General features: G+C 47.6%; 6 protein-coding genes across 6 annotated transcripts; 3 read left to right on the plus strand and 3 right to left on the minus strand.

Annotated features, from left to right (window-relative positions):
- Positions 1–11,600: 11,600 nt before the first annotated feature.
- UV8b_04731 (uncharacterized protein) lies at positions 11,601–11,843 on the minus strand (the record flags this gene model as incomplete). The annotated part of the gene is made up of 1 exon (XM_043142229.1): positions 11,601–11,843. One exon carries the CDS (start codon positions 11,841–11,843, stop codon positions 11,601–11,603), a length of 243 nt encoding a protein of 80 aa, XP_042998163.1.
- Positions 11,844–12,737: 894 nt separating this feature from the next.
- UV8b_04732 (uncharacterized protein) lies at positions 12,738–13,934 on the plus strand (the record flags this gene model as incomplete). The annotated part of the gene is made up of 1 exon (XM_043142230.1): positions 12,738–13,934. One exon carries the CDS (start codon positions 12,738–12,740, stop codon positions 13,932–13,934), a length of 1,197 nt encoding a protein of 398 aa, XP_042998164.1.
- A 168-nt stretch (positions 13,935–14,102) lies between these two features.
- Positions 14,103–15,423, minus strand: UV8b_04733 (uncharacterized protein; the record flags this gene model as incomplete). Its single annotated transcript, XM_043142231.1, has 3 exons — positions 14,103–14,713; positions 14,779–15,325; positions 15,397–15,423. The coding sequence occupies 3 exons, from the start codon at positions 15,421–15,423 to the stop codon at positions 14,103–14,105; spliced, it is 1,185 nt and encodes a 394-aa protein (XP_042998165.1).
- Positions 15,424–15,894: 471 nt separating this feature from the next.
- Positions 15,895–16,899, plus strand: UV8b_04734 (uncharacterized protein; the record flags this gene model as incomplete). The annotated part of the gene is made up of 1 exon (XM_043142232.1): positions 15,895–16,899. One exon carries the CDS (start codon positions 15,895–15,897, stop codon positions 16,897–16,899), a length of 1,005 nt encoding a protein of 334 aa, XP_042998166.1.
- A 1,378-nt stretch (positions 16,900–18,277) lies between these two features.
- On the plus strand, positions 18,278–19,162 carry UV8b_04735 (uncharacterized protein; the record flags this gene model as incomplete). Its single annotated transcript, XM_043142233.1, has 3 exons — positions 18,278–18,385; positions 18,454–18,640; positions 18,717–19,162. 3 exons carry the CDS (start codon positions 18,278–18,280, stop codon positions 19,160–19,162), a joined length of 741 nt encoding a protein of 246 aa, XP_042998167.1.
- Positions 19,163–19,265: 103 nt separating this feature from the next.
- On the minus strand, positions 19,266–21,502 carry UV8b_04736 (uncharacterized protein; the record flags this gene model as incomplete). The annotated part of the gene is made up of 4 exons (XM_043142234.1): positions 19,266–19,477; positions 19,544–19,731; positions 19,854–21,136; positions 21,227–21,502. The coding sequence occupies 4 exons, from the start codon at positions 21,500–21,502 to the stop codon at positions 19,266–19,268; spliced, it is 1,959 nt and encodes a 652-aa protein (XP_042998168.1).
- Positions 21,503–21,755: the final 253 nt, after the last annotated feature.

Below are 21,755 nucleotides of genomic sequence, written 5' to 3' on the forward strand. Positions count from 1 at the left end.
TAGTTGCAGTAGTAGGAACAGGGGTAATAGTGGTATCCTTAGGATCACTATAATCAGCAGGGTTAGTAGGGCTGGGGACCTCTACTGTTATACTATTAGTAACAGTATAATGGCTGCAAGGTTGATGCAGTAGTGGTGTATCTATTCCTTTCTGTGGAAGGAAAAAGCCGTATTTTTCAAAGTTAAAAATGCCGATGCATTTACGGCTTGCTGACCAAAGCTGATTTTTAATTAATACCCCTTTAGCGGCATAGTGCTTTACACCGCTAATAATATTAATATCTAAGGTAGGAATATATAGGGCATTCTTGAGCTCTATAATACCCCATTTAGTGGGATTAACGCCTTGTAGTACAGTAAATCGTGCCGTGCCCCAACCAGTAGGGGAAATAGGGCCACCACCAGTAGTAATAATAGGCTTATCATCCTTCTCAAAGTGGTAAAAAGTAGTGAAATGCTTCTTATCATTAACAATATGACAAGTGGAGCCTATATCGTAAAGGAGGGCATCCTTAGGGGTCCTACCGCCTAATTTAGCACTATAGCTTATATCAGTGGATATAGATGAAGAAGAATAAGATATATTAATATCCTGAGTATTATAGTTGCCTATAATAAAAGCCTCAACATCTTGCTGTTTGCTGCAGTCCTGTTTCTTCTTCTGTTGCTGCTTCTTTTTCCTATTATTAGTAGAATTATTCTTGCTATTATTATTAGTAGAAGCGGCATTAGCAGACCCTTTATTCTTAGAGTCCTTAGAAGCCTTGAGCTGCTTAGGGTTATTATTAGCAGCTACCTTATTAGACCCTTTAGAACGCTGTTCTTCTAGTAGGTCAACCATAAAATACTAGAGGTTAAATTTGCTGCTGTTAATAACACCTTGGGCGCTATAAGCCCTAATCATAGAGCGTTGGCGTTCAGTCCAGCGGGTAAATACCCCCTCTACAGCCCAAAGATACTGGTTAACTTGGTCAAAAGAGTCGATCTTAGAACCTAGGATTCTGAGGCGAGATATATAGCTGTTAAATTCGCTGTTAAAAGCCTCCAAAGTGCCTTTATAACCGGTAAATGTAAGGGTGTGAAACGTAGGGTATAAGTGTGCCCGCTGTACTTCTGGTGAGTGGCAGTACTAGGCCACCAGTAAAAGGTAGGCTTCCTCTAGGTCATTACACCAGTCTATAGCCTCTGCAGCTTCTTCACCACAGCTATTCTTTAGCATTAGTAGTAAAAGTGCCTGCTCAGACTCATTAAAGTGCCTTGCTATAGAGGGGTCGTTGACAAAATTAGCTATTTTAAAGGCCCTAAGTTGTATTGTAAGGGCCTGCTTCCACTGGTCGAAATTATAGGGGCTTTTTAGCTTTTGGGACTCCTTAAAGCGGTTGGCAGTCTTAGCTAATTCCTTAATAGCCCTATCACTAATTTGGTTGGTGATAGTTGTTGGTGGCGTTATATAAATAGGCTCTTTACCCTTATATTTTATAGGAGTAGAAGGTTGGTCGATTTCCATAACGTCAGCTTCACTATCATCATCTTTAGTGGTAGTCTTAGTGGAAGGTCCAGCTTCAGTGGCTTTAGTAGGCTTCTTATTAGTAGCCTGGGTAGCCTAGGTGTCGTTATTTTGCCTACTAACTAGGCCCTATATAAGGTCAGTTAGTATATTCATCTGGGATTTCATATCGTCCATATCTAGCTATAGCTGTGCATTAGTATCAACTTCAGTATCGGATTCAGGGACCTTATAGGATCCTGACTCTGCCATAGTGGGCAAAAAGGGTTTAAAAATCCGTTGAAAAATGGTACCGATAGTTGTAAAAACAGAGGAATAACTAGCTAAATAGCTAGCAAAATAGTCGAATAACTAGTAAAATAACCGAGTAACTAGCTAGACAGCTAGTAAATATAGTGGCTAGTAGCCTACTATAAAAGGTAACCGCAGAATATAGCGGCAGGTCTCAATATAAAAAAGCACGGATGCCGTAGGCATTGTGCAAGTCCGTATTATAGCATTGGTATTCAAGGTGCTTATATAGTGCCGTAATATAAAGGTGCCGTAAGTGCCGTAGGTGCCGTAGGTGCCGTGGGTGCCGTGGGTGCTATAGGTGCCGTAATATAAAAGGTGCCATAAATGCTGTACCAAAAGTGCTATAAGTGGAAGAGTATAACAGGTGCCATACAGTGCAGTAGGTGTCGTACACTAGGTGCAAAGGTGTTATACAGTGGTATAGTATGGTAGATATCACACTATAAAATCCGTAGGTGCCGTAGGTTACGCCGAAAATAACGTAAGGTTACGCTAAAAGTGCCGTGAGGTTACGCTGTAAGTTGCCGTTAGGTACGCCGTTGATTGCCGCAGGGTAATACCGTAGGTAATAAGGGTAAGCCAAAGGTGATAATAGGTAAGCCGAAGTTAATAAGGGTAAGCCGAAGATACCAAAGGATAGCTATATTAGTAGTACTAATAAGCAAAAGAGACTAAGGGGTGAATACAAAAAGGTAGGGTTAAAACAAAGAAGTAAAACCCGGGCTCATAACCTATTGCAATTCTCAAGGTCACTATAAAAGCAGAGCCTTACTAGCTAGCTAGATGGCACAAGACTGTCTGCGACCTGTGAACTAATCTTAGTATAAATACTAGATTTTTCACTAAGTCCTAAGACTATACAAGTGCTATAAAGCAGGGCAAGTGTAAAGGCAAGGCAAATATAAGATAACCAAAAACGCAGGGAAGGTGGAAGTTAAGAGGCATGTAGTGCATTAACAGGTTCGATTGTGCTGCCCTTCTACTATCTAGAAAGAAGGGGAAAAGCTATCCTATATATACACGAAGGAGGGGTGGGCCCAGGCATCCAAGGTAGCCAGTAAGAAAGCTCCCCGTAATGCTCGCTATGATACGTCAGCAACCCCGCTATATCCGACCTTTCCAACCACCCTAACCACCGCACTAGTAATTAGTCACCGCACTAGTAACTAACCACCACACTAGTGGACTAGCCACCACGCTAGTAGGCCACCACGCTAATTTAGCAATGCCACACCACGCTAGTAGGCCGCCACCACGCTAGTAGGCAACCACGCTAATTTAGCAATGCCACACCTTTTCAACAAGGCCTACCTTACTTGATATACAGTAAATAATCCACTGAAAATCCTTAAGGTAGAAGGCAAAGGCCTAAGGTAATACTACCATAAGTCCAAGAGGCGGTATAAGGGCCAGAAGGTTAGTAGGCCAGTAGGGCATAAGGCCAGCAGCCTAGTAGGCTACTATAGGATTTTAACAGTCTCTTATTTAAGGCGATATCTGGACTCTCGAATTTCAGATATTTTAGTGTAGGCAGCGTTTTACTATAGCGAAATGCTGCATTTACTAGGAAGCCGGGCGAAAAGGCAGAATCTATTGTATCGGAAAGTCGTAGAAAATCAGTGTGTATGGGGCTTTGAGATTCGGACTATTGAAAATTTTCTATATAGGGCGAGTTAGAATTTTTATATATACGGGGTATGCCCACTTTTGTGATGGATTCGGAAAATCTCTATGGTTAAGATTCCTAGTGATGAGAGCTTTCTATATTTCCTAGTATTTATAGCCTTTTTATATGGGAAAAAGGCATATTTTCCTTAGCTGGTGAAAGCGGACTGTCTTACTTAAGCTGAAAAGCTGAGTTAGGCTGAAGCGATTTAGAATCGAAAGACGGCGAATTACAAGGAAATATTGCAGAGTGCTGTAGCAGGCCAATTGGTAGGCCTACTAGTTGTGGTGGATCTATATGCTGTATTAGGCCTATTTGTGGTGGGCCTATGGGCTGTATTGGATCTGTAGCCTATAGTAGGCCTATGCCCTCGGCTAAGCCTGAAATAGGCATATTTAGGCGAGGCGACTTCTAAATAGGCTCTTCTAGAGCAATTTAGTCGATATTTACCCCCTCTAAATTAGAAGGCGGTTAGAAATTAAAAGTGCCCTCTAGGCCACTTAAAATAGGGCCTATACCTTTATTTTAGTAGGTAAAAGTAATAAAAGAGGTCTTAGTGACGACCCGGCGATATGGGATATAGACGAGGTAGGTGCTATTACCTAGCGTAGCTAGTAACCTACCTGACTCAGTCCGGGGGGCTAGCTTATGGCTGATGACCCATTTTTCTAGAGGGATTAATACCTTTACAGCCGCACTAATAGCCCTAAAGCTAGTAAGGTCGGGTAGGTAGTAGTGTGTAATTTCCGGAAAGTCCTTCTTTAATTCCTCGAAAGGTAACAAGGAATAGTTTATAACTACTATTAGATTTACCAAGGTAGTAATACTAAGAATCACTGCAGACTAAAGGTAAGAAGGTAACCGAGACTAAAGTATAGTAGCTCTAAGTCGGTCAATAATAACCTATATAGAGCGTTCTGCTAATCTATTTTGCTTATAAATATAAGGGGAAGAGGTTAAAAAATCTATGCCCTTAAGAGCTAGCTAGGCTATAATAATATTGTTGATTTCCTTGCCACTATTATAGTGGAATTTAATAGCTGATTTGCCGTAGCGATTCCTAAGACCTTAGAAGAACCCTTATAATACTGGGAATACTATAGGTCCTTCTTTATTAGGTAGTAAATACACCTAATAGAAGCGTGATTTCCGGTTAACTAAAATGAGGCAAATGGGGCGTTTATTATATAGTAGAGGGTTGATTTAGAAGATATCGCCCTTTATAATATCTAAATAATATATAGGGTCTGGTATAGCCCCTAATGTAAAACGCTGAACTGACTTTGCCCTTTTATAGGCGATACAGTTAAAGTTAGAATCCTTTACCTTATTGAGATTAGGTAACCCTATGGTTGATGCATAGGTTTTCTTTAAAAGTTGGATTCCGATATGCCTAAGCCGGATATACTAAAGTCTGGCTAATAATAGCAGCTTTTGATATTCTATATTAGCAGCTGGTATTGGGGTAGGGTTAAGGGCGACCGGGGCCTTTTGTGGTAGTTAAGCTGTATTGGGAATAGCAGCCTCTATTAGTACTACCGAAAAACCAGGATTAGCTGGTCGGTCAGCTTGCGAGTCAGCTAGTGGGTTAGCTAGTGGGGTAGGTAAATCCTTTAGTAGGGGATATTCCTTATATTCTTCTAGGTTAGCTAGGGCAGGTAATTCGACCGAGATACTATATAAAGCCGGTTGGCTAGTATAGTATAAAAACGGCGAATCTACCCCTTTTTGTTATAAAAGGAAGCCATACTTCTTAAAATCAAGAAGCCTAATATACTTATTATTGCTATTAACTAGGCTTTAGCCCTGAATACTGCCACGATTCAGATAGTGTTTAACGCCGCTAAAGATATTAATATTAAAAGCTGGTATGAAGAGGGCGTTAGTAAGCTCTAAGGTGCCCCACTGAGGTGGGTTAGTAGCCTGTAGCACGGTAAAACGCGCTGTGCCCCACCCACTAGGCTTGATTGGGCCACCACCTATGCTGATGATTAGTCTGTTTCCGGTATAGTATTGGAAGTAGGTGAAGTGCTTTTTATTATTGATGATATACACTATAGAACTAGTATCGTAGAGTAAAGAATCTATTAGCGTTTTCCCACCGGATTGTATACTATAGCTGGTAGCTAGAAATTGCATATATTCGCGGTCCTGGAAGGAAGAATAGGCTGTCTTACTAGGTATAAGACTTAAAGTATTATAATTCCCTAGTACGAAGGAATTAATAGTCTTTTCCTTTTCGTCGGTCTTTTATAGGGTATCTGCTTTATTAGCTAAATCTTTCTTTTCTTTATTCTTCTTCTTATTTTCCGGCTTGCCTTATATAGCTAAAGAAGACCTTTATTAGGTAGAAGACCCCTATTTCTTTTTGTTAGCATTAGTAGTAGTATTTTTACCACTCTTGCTAGTATTATTATTAGCTGGCTTGCTACTATTGTTAGTAGCGGCACCTTTAACCTTTACGAGGTGGGTAGTAGCCCTTGCTATTAATGACCCTTTAATGCGTTATTCTTTTAGTAAATCAACTATATAAAATTGCAGGTTAATATTTGATGTATTTCCCTGAGTGTAGGCGATTCTTATTATTATGCGGTGCCGTTCTGCCCACTGAAAAAAGACCCCTTCTATAGTATATAAATACTGGCTGATTTAGTCGAAAGGTTATATGTGGGAGCCTAAAATTTGCAACCTAGATAGGTAGCTATTAAAGGAGGTATTGAAAGATTCTAAGGTACCCTTATAGCCTATAAAATTTAGTTGATGGAAGGCAGGGTATAGGTGGGTCCGCTGTATATCTAATAAGTGAGAATACTATTTGGTGAGTAACGTAAAGGCTGACTCTAGGTTAGTGCACCAGTTGATAGCGGCAGCTAGTCCTTCTGTGCAACTATTCTTGATAAGTAATAGTAAAAGTGCTTACTCTGAGTCGTTAAATTTGCTAGCAATAGAAGGATCTTCGATAAATTTGGCGATGTTAAGTACCCTAAGTTGAATCATAAGGGCCTATTTCTATTAGTCGAAGTTAGATACCCCCCTTAGCTTTTGGGATTCCTGGAATCTATTGGCTGTTTTGGCTAGTTCCTTGATAGCTATAGCGCTGACTTGGCTGCTAATGCTGGATGGAACCGGCAGGGGTTGCTACTAGGCTTTGGGTAGTGATAGTAGGTTATTTCCTTTACCTATAGGGGTTTGGAAGGTATCTATATCTATTATATCCTGGGATGGTAGGCTAGTAGCAGGCTTGATTAGTCTGTCTACTAAGGTGCCTACCTTATTAGCCAAAAAATCGATTTTAGAGTTTATTCGATTAAATTTATAACTGAATTCTTTTCTTATTTCCTATTAGTCTTCCCTAAGCTAGGCAATTTCCTGGTCATTATTAGATTCTTCTACCTCTACTGTATTAGGGACTTAGTAGCCTGGATTATTAGCAGGAACGTTCTGACTGGCTATTATAGGAAGAGAAAAGGTGCCGGAAAGTCTTAAAAATGCGAAGAAAATTAAGACTGAAAATCTAGATAAAACTAGAAGAAAGCTGCGTTAAGGGATAACTTTAGAAAATCCTTAGAAAAATCCTATTAAAAAGGATATATTTGCAGCTTAGTATAGTAGCTGGGTTCCTAAATCTGGGATGATTAGTCCCTTACTGCAGATTAGTAATATCGTTAGTTAGATTTCTGGGAGGTTAGCTGCCAAATGCGTTAAAATCCTAAGTTAGCGTAAAAAGTCTTAAGCTAGAAGCCTTGAGACACCGGGCTTATAACCTATTGCAAAATGGTGATTCAGAACACTATTGGAAATGTACTAGATACCGATAGTGGCGTATAAGGCGTTGCAGAATAAAATAAGAGCTGGTTAAAGATTTAAAGCGCATAAGAGGTTGACCAGAGTAAAGATATTAGGGAAATCTGATTCTAATTGTTGGTGACTATTCTAGCTAGAAAGAGGGAATTTTGGGTATATTTCTACCATCTTGAAAAAGTGGTTGAAAATAATGAAAAACCGCAAAAATAGCGAAAAACCCGATGAAAAGTCGGTCTGCCCAACCGTGCCCAGTCTGTGCCCAATATCCTACCCAGTGCATACCCAACCAAGCCTAGTGGCTTATAGCGGTGTGCCGGATGCCCTATAACAGTCTGCCGTACGGGCCGGAAGCCCTATATCGGTCTGCCGTAAATGACCGGTGTAGCGGGTAACTGTATGTAGAAGGCCGAAAGTGCTGGTATTAGTAAGGTTTGCCCATTTGGTAATCCCGTAGAAATGCGCCGCCTGTTGTGGGCCCTGTGGCCCGCTGTGACCGGCCGCTGTGGCCGGCTGTGGGGCGCTGTGCCGGTGCCGTGACCGGCGCTGCGGCCCACTGTAATCGGCGTTGTGGGGCGCTGTGCCCCACCATAGCGCCTGGTATAGCCACCGCGATATCTCAACGTAAAGACGTCGTACGGTAGCGAGACCAGTACCAAAATACAGCTAAAAAGGCGCTGATTTCAACAATTGCCTTAAGTCGAATAGTAGGATATTATATTCTTTTATTGCTTGGATTTTTTCTAGTTCTAATCGTCGATATAGTTATAGTAATTCCTTGCGTGGTAGTTCTTATATAACTATATCCTTATCTTGTATTTAGTATAGAATAATTAGTAGAAGATAAATTAGTGCAGCTAGAGTTTATGACGGAACTTATAGATTTAAAGAGGGCACATTAGAGGTTCCCAGAATATATTCCAAATATAGTCGCAGTAATAGCAGCATTTTTTAAAATTATTCTATCGTAATTTCTAGCAATATCTATGCCTAAGCCAGAGCCTATCTATAATCAATTAGGATAATTAATAGAAGATAAATTAGAATAGATTGTCCTATAGTCTACATCTGCATTTCTAGTTTATCTTTTAGGTTTAAAAGTTCTTTAATACGGTATCGGTTAATACTATTGAAATTTATCGCCGCTTTTAGTATATTCTTATATATTACTTTATTTGGGCCCCTTATTATCACTAAGTGACTTTCCTTTCCTCTTAATGCCGTTATAGTTTTCTTATTACTTTTATTATTAATCTCAACATAATAAGGAGAACGATATAGAATAGTTCTAATAGTATATACCGTAGGAGCTAGATATTTTTCGAAGCCCCTTAGTAGAATATCTACCGCGTTTTTAACTATTTATACTAAATTAGTAACTAAAGGGGTCTATTAGTTCTTTATTAAATCTAGTTCCTTTCGTCTATTACGTCTTATTTATTCGCTAGTTTCTATCTACTATTATCGATATCTATTAAATTCGGTTAGATTAATATAATTCTTTAAGGAATATTAGTAGCCTATATAGCCCTATTCTCTGCAATTGAAATACTAATAATAATCTGCATTTAGTCGAAATTCGGTATTCCTAGCATAAGCACCTATACTAAATCCCGAACTTAATTCACTAGTCGATAGTATGTTATCGTATTTAGATTTTCTGTATTAACTATATAGTTTTATACCTTCAGCTAGTCGCATTATATTAAAGGCCTTTAGTCGTTAGATAAAATCGAATATCCTTTCTTCTATCTTTACATTCTATTCTATTTAATATATTATTTTCTTATCTCTTTTAGCCTATTAGTCTAGTATTATTTGAAGGGGGTCTAAGCTTAAGGCTAGTTTATTATTATCTTCTAAAGGAAGTAATTTCTTACTAGATAACACTTAGCATCTATAAATAATACTTTTCAAGTCTAACATCATTAAGTTAGTTATTACTATAATGCCTTTCTAAAGTCCTCTACTATAAAAGCAATTAGCGACTCTTTCACATAAGCATTAGTCAACCTCTCCATTAGATATACTAAGAACTATATTAATAAATAGTAGTTGCTTATTAATAGACTTAACCTTTGCAGAAAGCTTATCTATACAAATTATATATACTTTTAATATTTTACCTTTCTTTCGATAGAAATCGAAAACTTCCCTTCGAATTATTACCTTAATATAAAGATCCAGATCTTTAAATTTCTTAATAAAATTCGTTACTAAATCAGACTATTTTCGTTTATTATAGTCTAAGTTTTCATACCAAATAAGGGCCTTTCCTCTTAAGCTAGCAATAAAAATATTCTTTATAATAATATTATAGTAAGCAGTCATATAGCCGCCTATTATAGCAGATATTACCAAATAATTATCAATATAATCTTACGGTAGTCTATCCTTAGGATATCTAGCGAATGAAGTCACACCTATTCCTATAGCTATAGGGAAAGGGGAAGGTATTATATTCTATATAGTTACTAGTTGTTTTATTAATTTAGATTCATTTATTAAGTCGGATTCTTTTATTAATTTGGCTTATACTAATTCGGATTCTTTTGCTAATTCTCTATTAAATTCTATTTTTAGAGGAACTAAATAAAGATATTAATAAATAGGAGAAAAGGAACTAAAAGAAGATAGATCTAATAGTAAATAAGTTTAGTATTCCTAATTATCTTTTAGTTTAACAAATAATAGTCCTAAGAACTATAAGAGAGGGGTTAGAATAATACCCTAATCTATATCTTAGTCGTGGGATATAGATATTCAGATAATAGAAGGGAGGGCAGGATAAAAATCTAAATAAAAATCTAGATAGTCGATTATTAACTAACGAAAGTTTGGTATTGCTATATTTGAAAGGTTTAAAAGTTTCCACTATTAAAGACGGTTTTATAGGTTTTAAACTTAATTAATAAGGGAAGAAAAAAGGAGAGAAAAAGGAGAGAGAGAGAGAAAAATAAAAGGTTAGACTTTAAAGAAAAAAAAGGGTTAGACTTCAAAGGGTTTAAATTATAAGTCAATTTCTTTAAAGACTAATAATTCTTCGATTATTCTACTAATTAATCACAAAAATCGTTAATAAGTTCTACAGACTATTCTACTAGATTAAACTAGACTAATTAGACTCGGCTGCCCTAACCAGACTCTGCCCGACTAAAGAAGAGGAGAGAAAGGGAAGAAAAGCCCCCCCCTATCCGAAAAAAAGGGTTCTCTCCTTTGCGTTTTACCTATATCGTAAGTATAACCTTCTTCCTTCCTTCCTACTTTAAGCCCCATATCATTATGCTGTCTAGGTGGTGTGTCTTCATTATCCACAATCTCGCTATTTACCCCAACAAAATTGCCCCATCCTTAATCCAGCTTAATTCAAATATACCTCAGTTTATAACTCAAACCATAGGTTTCTATTATAATCAGCAATTCTAATAGCTCCCAACTTTAAGTTAATTTAGGTTTATATCTGCCTTTATCGCCAGTAGTTCCATCCTTCGTCTCGAATATATATCTTATCGTATCATAGCCTCGTAAAGATAAAATCGTATCGCATTATATTTTCTCAATTCAACCGCAGCTGAATTCTTCTGACCGCAGTCAGGCATCATAGGATCTTAATTTAACTGTAGCCGAATTCTTCTAACCGCAGCCAGGTATTGCAGGAGTGACCGCAGCCACCTAATTCGATATTGATCCTTACATACAGCTATCGATCTAACTACTTAATTTAACCGCAGCTAAATTATTCTGACCGCAGCCAGGAACTTTACAGGTCTTCACTCGCAGCTATAGACCTAACCTAACTGTAGCTAGGATTTTTCTGACCGCAGCTAGGAACTCTACAGGCCTTCACGCGCAGCTATAGACCTGACCTAACCGCAGCTAGGATTTTTTTTTTTTGCATTATGATTATAATTATTCAGTCGTTCGTAGTATTCGGTTTCAAAAAAAAGGTTTATAATATTTCGTGCTAGTGTGGATGTCCTAACGGAAAGTAAAAATTCGCAGATCGGAGGCTTGAACCGGGTATGCGAGACCTAAAAAAAAGAACCTTAAGAAGAAGAAGAAGATTAAGAGGATAAAGAAGTAAATATAATAATATCGCAGAGAATATGATGTCCCAGTCTCATCACCATGAATTCTTTCCACTGGCATGGGGCCAAAATGTGTTGTGTAGGAGGGTTGCTTTTCGAGCTAATCCAATCTAAAACCCCCCACTATTTATCCCTTCAACAGGGCCCAGCAGCCCCTGGGCTCGATGCATGTGGCGCTGGCTAGGTACGGAGTACATTCGATGTGTTTGAAGTCCGGTCGTCCCCGGGCCGGTACCCAAATACCTTACCTAGGTATGTGGGAAGCCAATGCCTGGCGTCCTCGAGGGATTCTGCTTTCCGCAGCAGCACGTGCGCATGGTGGCCGAGCAGCGATCAAGGCCTGTTCAATGGGCGCGTCGCTCGGCGCCGCCGCGTCGATGCTGCCGCTCGTTCGTTGACGGTTTGCCGCCGAAACTTTGACGCTAGCTGGCACCACCATGTGCTGGTGGTAGTACATAGTTGACATCATAATCTGAACTGAAGCCATTGACGACCGGTTGCTTCAATGTTGAGTCGAGCCCTGACGCCGCGGCTGAATCGTGCCGCTGTTCCGAAGCTAGCCCGCCCCGCCCGCCCATGCCCAGCTGGTAGGCCGGCCATTCGAGAAACACGCGACTACGGAGCAACTGTCCAGCATTCCGAGGCCGATGACGTAATCGCGCTGTTCTTCCCCCCCCCCCACTGCTTCACATCGGACTCTTGACGTGGCCGTTCAGCTTTTGCCGAACAACCTCGCGTCGAAACAAAGCGATTTTCACATGGTGGTCAAGCCCCCCGCGGAAATCCCTCGACTGGACAAGGCTGGGCTACCAAGCTTGAAGAAGCAGGGACCACGCCTGTTTGCACCCCCGTCACTGTGCCTGAATTCGCTTGGGAAAAGTACCGAGTACTCCGTACCCCCCTTGGCGACTAACTCCGTAGAGTGGAGATGCGTGACAAGGCAGGCGCTGGCTGTGATGCCGTCTGATGACTCGGTGCTCCATTCATCCGTGCAAAATTGAGCTGGAGTCTTGCGCACGGCCAGATACCCCGTCGCTCCGTCCTCCCGTGCGGGCGGGACGGGCTACGGGCTACGGGCTACGGGCAACGGGCTCGGACTCCGGAGTATCATGCTTCTTTTGAACACAGGCAGAATACCCCGTCCAGCTCTGCGCTTAGCTACTTTTAGCTAACCCTTTTTTTCTTGTCTTTTTCTCTTTCTTCTTCCAGCTGATGCCATCATGTCATCATCGCTCGCTCATTCTCCAACTTGGCCATACGTAGAGCCCACCTTGCGTCCATCTACGCCGAGTAATGCCATCCCATCAAAGCATGCCTCGCCCCGAGGCTGAATGAGGGCTAACCTACAATCAGGCTCCGTCGATACGTGTCCATCATCAATATGCGACCCGCCTCCTGGGCAGCGACGGCTGCCACGGCCGCCACGGCCTGGTCAGTGGCTGCCGCACCGGCGACGCGCTGTCAACAGCCTTCTCTTCACATGCTTGACAGCATCATCGGCCGGAAGCAAGGGATCCAGGACTCTGGTGCCGCGAGCAGCACCCTCGAGAGCGGCATCCTGAGCCAGGCCCTCCAGGAGGCCATCGCTCGCTACCCCAGCACAAAGGACAAGTACGCCAGGTACTTGTCAGACGTTCTCGACATCGCCTCCTCCAAAGGCCTCACGGATGCTGCCCAGGCTGCCAAGAAGCCGCTGGATAGATTCTCCCTCGCCACAGCCATTCAGACAGCAATCAAGTCAGACGTCGCTCCCGTCACCGAAAAGTCCGTCGAGGCGTACAAAGCAATAGCTGCCTCCCTGCCGCTGCAAAAGCGAAACCCCGACGGCGGCCTGTGGTATTACCTATACCCTGAGTGGAGTTACTTGGACGGCATCTTTTCCCTGCTGCCGTACATGGCATCGCAAACGAATAGAAACTTGCGGGACATGCGGCTCCAACTCGACCTGCTCCGTGAGCATTGCGCGCAAGCAAGCACGTCCCTCTTCGTGCACGGATATGATTGGTCGCGCAACGCCGTTTGGGCCAACAAGATCACCGGCGCCAGTCCCTATGTCTGGGGCCGGGCGCTCGGCTGGTTTTTGTCCGGTTTGGTTCAGACCTGGGACCAGCTGTCCTGCAAATCGGCGGAAAGAGGCCAACTCCTGCAATTATGCGGCGACATCCACAACGTCACCTTCCAGGTTTCGGCAGCCCTTGTCCAATACGCCGATCCCAAGACAGGCGCTTGGTGGCAGATTGTAACTCTCCCTGGCAGAGAGGGCAACTACCTCGAGAGTTCGAGCACCGCGCTCTTCACCTTTTCCATCCTCAAAGCCTTGCGCATTGGTCTCCTTTATGGCGACGTACCCAGCTATAGAGAAACGGCGATCAAGGCCTACAGCTATATGCGTGACAACTTTGTGACCGATACTGGCCACGGCACAATCGGGTTCGACAAGACCGTTTCCGTGTGCAGTCTCAACTCAACAGCCACGTATGAATACTACACAAAAAGGCCGATTCTTCCCAATAGTCTTTTGGGCGAGTCCGCTTTTGTGTTGGCATCGTTGGAGGTGGAACGGCTTGGCGGCCATTGACGTGGGGACACCAGCAAACATCATGAGCTGCCGACCGAAGACAGGAAAAAGCCTTGTCTCATGCCGAGTCATTTTGCAGATGTAGAAGTTTGAAGCCATATCATTCCGATTTTCGTGCTGCAATGCCCTCGAGAGCCACAACCCCCTTGGTAAAAAAGGTTGGGCGTCTCAAGCAGAGTTGCCGAAAAAGCTTGTTATCTTTTGCGATGCTGGAGGTTTTGCCCTTTTTGGTCTCTTATATTCATTCTTCGTGGCGCTAATCTTGGGCTTTCCTGACGCAGTCTTCTTCAAAGGTGGGCTGTCTGCAGCAGGCGAGACCTTGCGCTTTTCCCGCGAGGGTGGGATACTTGGTGGCGTTTGGGGTGCCATCTTCAGGTCGTCCGCGTCGTCCGCGTCGTCCGCGTCTTCCCCCTCGGTCACGGTCGGAGGTTTTTCCTTTGCTTTCGCTTGTTTGCTCCCACTTTTTTGCTGGGCCTTGGCGAAGAAATTGGCAATGTTTGACTTGTTTTCTTTGCTGTCCAGTGGAATTATAAAAGATGGCGAGTTGTTGCCAACTTTTCCCACGTCCTTTGAAACGGGGTATACATCCAGTGCTCCATCAAATGGCTTCAGAAGAGATTGCAAATCACGAGACCATTCGTAGCGGTTTGGGTCAAGCCATTGCTTGATCTTGTCCGAGCCTGGATCAAAAATCACTGGCATACGGTCGTGGAGAAACTTGAGCTGCTTGTTGGAGTCTGTCGTGATGATTGTGTACGTATACAGCTTTTCGTCGGAGCCTATGGAACAAGACACGTGAGATGATTCATTCAGCATGACATAACACGCCATTAGCGAGCCCTACCTTCATATTGAACGCAATCCCAGAGTCCAGCGAAGCACATTAGATGACCATCCTGTCTTTTGACAAAGTGAGGCGACTTGTCCTTGGGTCCCGTCTTCAGCCACTCGAAAAAGCCCTGTGCAAGGACAACGCAGCGCTTCTTATTCTTCATGGACGCCCACATGCCGCCTGCGGTGCTGAGAGAATCGTCACGGCAGTTGATTGTCCTCATGATGGTCTGGTAGTCGGGGTTCCTCTTGGTCCAGAATGGGACGAGGCCCCATTTCATGGACTGCAGCTTGTACTTGACTTGGCTTGGTGGAGGCTGTTCGGCTTGGGCTGCTTTGTCGGCCACAACATCATCCTCCTCGTGTGGTCCAGCATCCGCGCGTGAGCGGGATCGAGGTCCAGCACCCCAGTCTGGCGTGTCGGCTCTGTAAACTACGCCATGGTAGCCAGGCGCAAAGTTGTAGGACTGCCTAGGTGCGCCTGGGCCATCCTCGTCCTCGAGAGGGTAGTCCACAGGCATGCCATCATCCTCTAATAACTGCCGTACCTGAGGGGGACGCTGGTGGCGAGCATGTAAGCAAGCAAATAGATTCGGAAGACAGGCGCACAATTCGCGGGAGGGGCGCTTACAAGAGCCAGAGCATATCGACCACACATCGCGGCGGGATCTCATGAGAAACTGTTGCCAAAGGGCAGACTTCGTGGCATCAGGCAAATCAAGATGGATGACGTATGGTCGGCTTGGGGTGTGGGGTGGCGTGACCGCGTCACGTGGGGCCTCTTCAAGACGGCAAGCATCCATCATTCGCATCCCCAAATCGATAATTTGTGCCTTCCGTAAGTTCTGCCTTTGCCCAACTCGCTTGCCCAGGCGACAAATCATCAATGTCTCAAGCATCCAGCTCGCTACCGACCTCCTACTTGGTGCCCAGAATCCCCAGGTTTGGGGGAAAGAGGCCCCGAGGTTAGGATGTTATGGCCTATTCCATTTAGCACCAGACCGCGTGATCGGATCTCCATCAGCGGACCTCGTCCCAGTTGCCTACCATGTATTAACGTTATCATTTCCGGAGCTTTCGCCTTCATTGTGCCTCTTACCCCTGCGACAGAGCATGGTGACAATCAGTCATGGATTCCGCTTCTGCCGAGGGGTTTTCCGTCTTGATAGTACTTCACTTTCTGCCTCTGCCGCCGCACATCACCGTAAATGCACCCTGGGACGACATCATTACTCACCCGGCCTTCAACACCACCCCCTTCACAATCAACACGACTATCCGACTCTTCCCTGACAACCACGGCCTGCCGCACAGGGCCGTCAGCATCAGAATCCTCATCTCCTTTGGGCGTGCTCCGCTTCAGGCAGTCGGCGACGTGCATCCGAATGGTCCCGATCACGGGATCGCTGTCCGCGAGTCGAGTGTTGTGAGTGTAAGCTCAAGCAGTTCGAGCCGTTCGAGCCAGTCAAGTAGCCCACCTCCGAGTGATGGATTCCCGACACACCGTGAACCTCTGACAGGCACCTTCGATCCGACGGACGGTACGTACATCATAGACGTGGCATCGCAATCGGTAGAAGCCGCTTTGCATGCGGCCGATGGCGCAAGCGAGTCGAGTATTATGAGCCCGAGCAGCACATCTGCAAACGATGCGCATCCGATAGACGGTGATGTCACGCCTATCATAGACGCTTTACAACCGATAGAAGACGCTTCGCACGCGGTTCGGGGTGCAAGAGAGTCGAGAGTGGTGAGCTCGAGCGGCACACCTGCGAATGATTCACACCCGATAGGCAGGGCACTTCTGAGAGGCGGTTACCATCCGACACAAGGCGCAGACCACGTAACCGTTTTACAGTCGATCGAAGACGGTTCGCGTGCCGTGGATGGTGCACGAGCGCCAAGCGAGTCAAGTATTATGATTTCAAGCGACACGTCTGCAAATAGTCCACACTATACAGACGACGACGATATATGCTTTGTGGATGTTCTCCCTTCGATAGAAGGCGGTGTGCAGGTGGTTGATGGCGCACAAGCGACAGACGGTGCAAGCGAGTCCAGCGCTGCAGGCCGAAGCGGCTCACTCCCTTCCAGCCGTTCAACCCGATCAAGCGTATTTGACAACGACTACTAGCTGCGTACCGATCTCTGTCGCCCGAAAAATCAGCCGGTGTCTGTAGCATGTGCCACCGAGTCACCGACCGTGAACCGTACCCTAGGCGTCAGCGCCCCTTCTTCAGCCCTGTCCGGCTTGTCATCATCACCGCTCCCCAAACAGATTTTCAGAGTATCGATTTTTGAAAGCGCCATAGAACAGCATCACCCTCTTTTAGAAACCATGGCCAGCACCAGTCGAGCACATGGCATGCTTACATTCGCACCATCACCGGATTGCCTTGTTTGTGGCTCGGAATTGTCGCTGGCAGCCATCAACTGGTAGGGCAAAGGATGGAACGCAGTTATCCCGCAGTTGAAGCAGCAAAAACTATACATGACCATTGACCATCGGTTGGGTGCCAGTGATTTAGACTACCCGCCTAGCAGCACAACCAGCGACGACAAGGGCACTGGGAGGTGCTACAGCAGGGGTGGTGAGGCAAAGCAACATTCACCTGGGTGGAATACAACGGTTCACGCACACTGCCAACTGTGATACTGTGCGAGCCAACGCTCTTACCACCTTGGTGGCTCTGATGCCCATTGCACTCGAGGAGACAGCGCCTTAGACTACTAGAGACGGAGAGTGATGGCGCTGGATAAAATTGCATCGCAAACGCCATTCCAACTCAGCTTCTATACTACACGTAGACGGTCCGTCGCCAGCGCATGCAAAGGATGGTCCAGATTGGGTAGGGATTTGGCAACAGGACGCTTCGATACTGCCCACACTTGAAATGGAGGTGACGCCGACGACAGCGGCGAGGTCAAACGCCCCGGGCCAAGGTGCCTTTGGTCATCATGGCAGGCGTAAGTTTGTTCCGTCGGTCCCGATTTGACTGTTGCGGATGCGGATGCGGATGCGGATGCTCACATTGGATTTTGTGACGCAGACAGCAAAGACTTGTGCCGTCCGTCCACAAACAGCTACTCTGACTCGTAACCGTGCAGCCGGCCTGCAGCGTACGACGCTCTGGAAAAGCGAAATACTCAGCGGTGTTTTGATTTCAAAGCCTTGGCTTTGTTCTTTTGTTCTTTTTTTTTTTCTTTCTTTTTCTTCTTTTTTTTTCCCTTTTTTTTTCCCCCTCTTTTTATTCTCTCTCTCTCTTTATTGCCCGGTTTTATTATTCTTAATAATGAATTTTTCCTCCCCTTCTCCTCCTGCGCTTGCTCCGCGAGTGACGAGTACACCCACCTGGCATTTTAGTCCCTGCGATGTCGGCCCGTTTGCGTCTTGCCTCCCCGATCCGGCTCCAACCGCGCAAATCAGCAGATCCACGTGCCTCGTCAACTTCTTCCTCCCGCCCCTCTCCCCTCCAAGATACCTGACCTACCTGCCTACGCAGCAGCACCGCATGGCTCCCAGAGTCGTCCTCATCCGCCACGCGGAAGCGCTCCACAACCTGGCCTATAAGTCTTTCCCGAGAACCCCCAGCCGCCGACTCCCATCCGTCCATCCGTCCGTCCGTCCCGTCCGGTCGTCACCGCTAACGCCCTCCTCGCACGTGACCGATCCATTCCCGATCCCAAGCTCACCGACCGCGGCGAGCTGCAATGCATGCCCCTGCGCGAGTCGCTCTTCCGCCGATTCGGCGCCGTGCCGCGCGAGGACGTCGCCGTGATTGTGAGCCCGATGCTGCGCACCCTGCAGACCGCGACGCTGTGTCTCGACTGGCTGGTCGGCAGGGTGCCGTTTGAAGCAAGCGCAGATTGGCAAGGTTTGTCTGCTCCCTTTTGGTCAACCGCCGCGCCGCGTTCATGCGTCTCCATCTACATCGTTTATTCAACCCCAAGGGGCGAGGCCGGGGGGCGGGGGCAGGGTGAGAACAGAAAACAGCGCGTGCCCCTGCAACACGGGCCGGCCGTGCGCGGTCTACGCGCCGGCCTTTCCGCACGTCGACTTTTCCCGCGTCGATCCGGTCTGGCCGGACAAGACGTCCGGGCGCGCGGCGCGCTACGGCTGCACGCGGAGCGCCGTCGTGGAGCGCGGCAGGCTGTGTCTCGAAGCGCTGCACAGCAGGCCCGAGAAGCTGGTCTTTGTGGTCTCGCACGCGGGGTTCCTCCGCACGGGCGTGGTGGGGCACTGGTTCATGAACGGCGACTACAGGATATTCGACTTTGCGCAGGGCGCGAGCGATGGGCGCAGGGTGCTCAGGCAGGACGCGAGCACCGTGGCAGGCGGGCTGGGGTTGTCGCTGGAAGAGAGCGTGCCGTTGGGAGACGGGCTGCCCGAGCATTGAGAGCGGTCATGTCGTAAAGAAGAAGAAGAAGAAGAAGAGCAAAAGACTTTGACGCGTACAAGGGGTATTCTAGATTTGGGACATGCGGACATGCGGACATGCGTCATTTGGAGAGGAAGCTCTGGAATGCTTCCTGCGCAATAACCACGTTGCCCACGGCGCGTAGTCGCTTCCGCCCGACCTTTTGCTTCTCGAGCAGTTTTCTCCGACGCGTAATGTCGCTGGCGTGCAGTTTGGCAAGCACGTCCTTTCGGAACGGCTTGATGGTTTCGCGGGCCACAATCTTGTTGCCCACTGCTGCTTGGATGACCACCTCTGTTTGCCATGAGCGCCGGGATCAAACGGTGAAGGAGGGGGGGATGGGGGGGAATGTTGGCGTACCAAACATTTGGCGGTCGACGTGCTCCTTGAACTTGGAGACCCAGGCGCGGCCGATGCGCTCGGCTTGGGAGCTGTGTATGACGCGGCAGATGGCGTCGACGGGCTGCTTGTTGACGAGGAGCTGGATCTTGACAAGGTTGCTTTCGCGCCAGCCGGCGTCTTCGTAGTCGAGGGTTGCGTAACCCTTGCTGCGCGCGTGGGGTGTGAGAGAGGGGGAAAAAAAAGAAGATGATAAAAAAAAAGGAAAGGAAAAGAAAGGCAACGGGGAAGAAAAAGGGGGGGTGGGAAGGGGGAAGGGACAGAGACGTACGTGGCTCCCTTGAGCTTGCCAAAGAAATCCTCCACCAGCTGCGCCGAGGGAATGCTGTAGACGAGAATGACCTGGGTGGCGTGGAAAAACTCCAGGCTTTGCTGCTCGCCACGGTTGGCCTCGCACAGCTCAATCACGCGGCCGAGATACTCGTCCGGGAGCGTCATGGTGGCGCGCACGTAGGGCTCAAACGTGCGCGACTGCCGGATCCGGTGGTTGCTCGCGTCCGGGAACAGGGCCGGGTTGGAGACGACTTCTTCGGAGCCGTCGGGCCAGACGACCTTTGTGGGCACGGTCGGCTCCGTGATGATGATGTCCCTGCCGTGCTCCTGCTTCAGCCGGTCCTGGAAGACGGAGCAGTGCAGGCTGCCGAGGAAGCCCAGGCGCCAGCCCGAGCCGAGCGCCTCGGAAAAGTCCTTTTGCAGCGTGACGCTCCGGTCGTTGAGGACGAGCTGGCTGATGCTGTCGGCCAGGCGGGTGTAGTCGCCCTGGTCCGTGGGGAAGGCGGCCACGAAGACCATGGGCTTGGGCTCCTCAAACCCGGGGCACGGCTCGACCGCCGCCTCGCTGCCGACGGCCGTGAAGGTGTCGCCCAGCTTGGCGTCCTGGATCCTCTTCATGCCCGGGTTGAAGTAGACGTAGCCGACCTGGCCGGCGCGGAGGACCCTTTGCGGCGTCGCCTCGGGATGCTGGATGCCGACCTGGCCGACCGTGTACCTCGCGCCCGTGCCGAGCGACACGACGCCGTCGCCCGCGCGGACGGTGCCGTCAAACATGCGCACGAGGAGCACCACCCCCCTGAAGTTGTCGTACCACGAGTCCACCAGCAGCATCTTGAGCGGCTTGCCCTCGTCGCCCTCGGGGTGCGGCATCTTGTCCACCACGGCCGGCAGCACGTCCGAGACGCCCTTGCCCGTCTTGGCGCTCACGAGCACCGCGTCCCTCGGGTCCAGCTCGAAGCTCGTCTCCATCTGGTCGAGCACCCGGGCGACGTCGGCAGACGGCATGTCGATCTTGTTGACGACGGGCACGAGGGCCAGGTCCTGCGCAAACGCCAGGTGGAAGTTGGACACGGTCTGCGCCTGGATGCCCTGGCTGGCGTCGACGAGGAGCAGCGCGCCGCCGCAGCTGGCGTACGACCGCGTCACTTCGGCGCGGAAGTCGACGTGCCCCGGCGTGTCGACGAGGTGGAGCAGGTAGTCCTGGCCGCGGTACGTGTAGATCATTGTGCATGTTTGGGCCTTGACTGTGATGCCTCGCTCCCTCTCGACATCGAGCTTGTCCTGCATCCCGAGAGGCCTGTCAGTCGGCCTGCCCGTGGTGGCTCGATCAGAGCAAAAAAAAAAAAAAAAAAAAAAAAAAAATTGGCCCACCAGAATCTGCTTGTTGGCATCGCTGGCCGAGACGGTCCCCGTGTGCTCCAGCAAACGGTCGCTCAGCGTGCTCTTGCCATGGTCGATGTGCGCCACGATGCAAAAGTTGCGGTACCGCTCAATCGGGATGGCGGCGATCCGGGCTTCGAGCTGTGCCGGCGACGGTTTGGACGCAAAGGCGCGGCGGGAGGCGAGACGCAGGGCCGGGAGCGAGGACCCTGCCGATAACGGCCCATGTCGATACCAGGCCCTTGCAGCTCTCCAAGCGCACTTCATCTATATTCCGAGGGTTGCGAGATGCATTTGGGGAAAAGGCGTCGGCGTGGCGGCCTGGAGTGCAGAGGAGGCACGGGAGTCGGTTCCTGGCTGACGGAGCGAGAAAGAACCCAAGTTTGAGAAGCTCCACTTGCCGGCAGGCAGGCAGGAGCAGGCAGGAGCACCCAGGCAGGAGCACCCAGGCAGGAGCACCCAGGCAAGGCAGGCAGGCAAGGACAGGTTGGGCCCACTTTACGGCATTTCTATGATTGGC

Source organism: Ustilaginoidea virens, chromosome 4 (assembly GCF_000687475.1).
Source record: "Ustilaginoidea virens chromosome 4, complete sequence".
Taxonomy (NCBI): Eukaryota; Fungi; Ascomycota; class Sordariomycetes; order Hypocreales; family Clavicipitaceae; genus Ustilaginoidea; species Ustilaginoidea virens.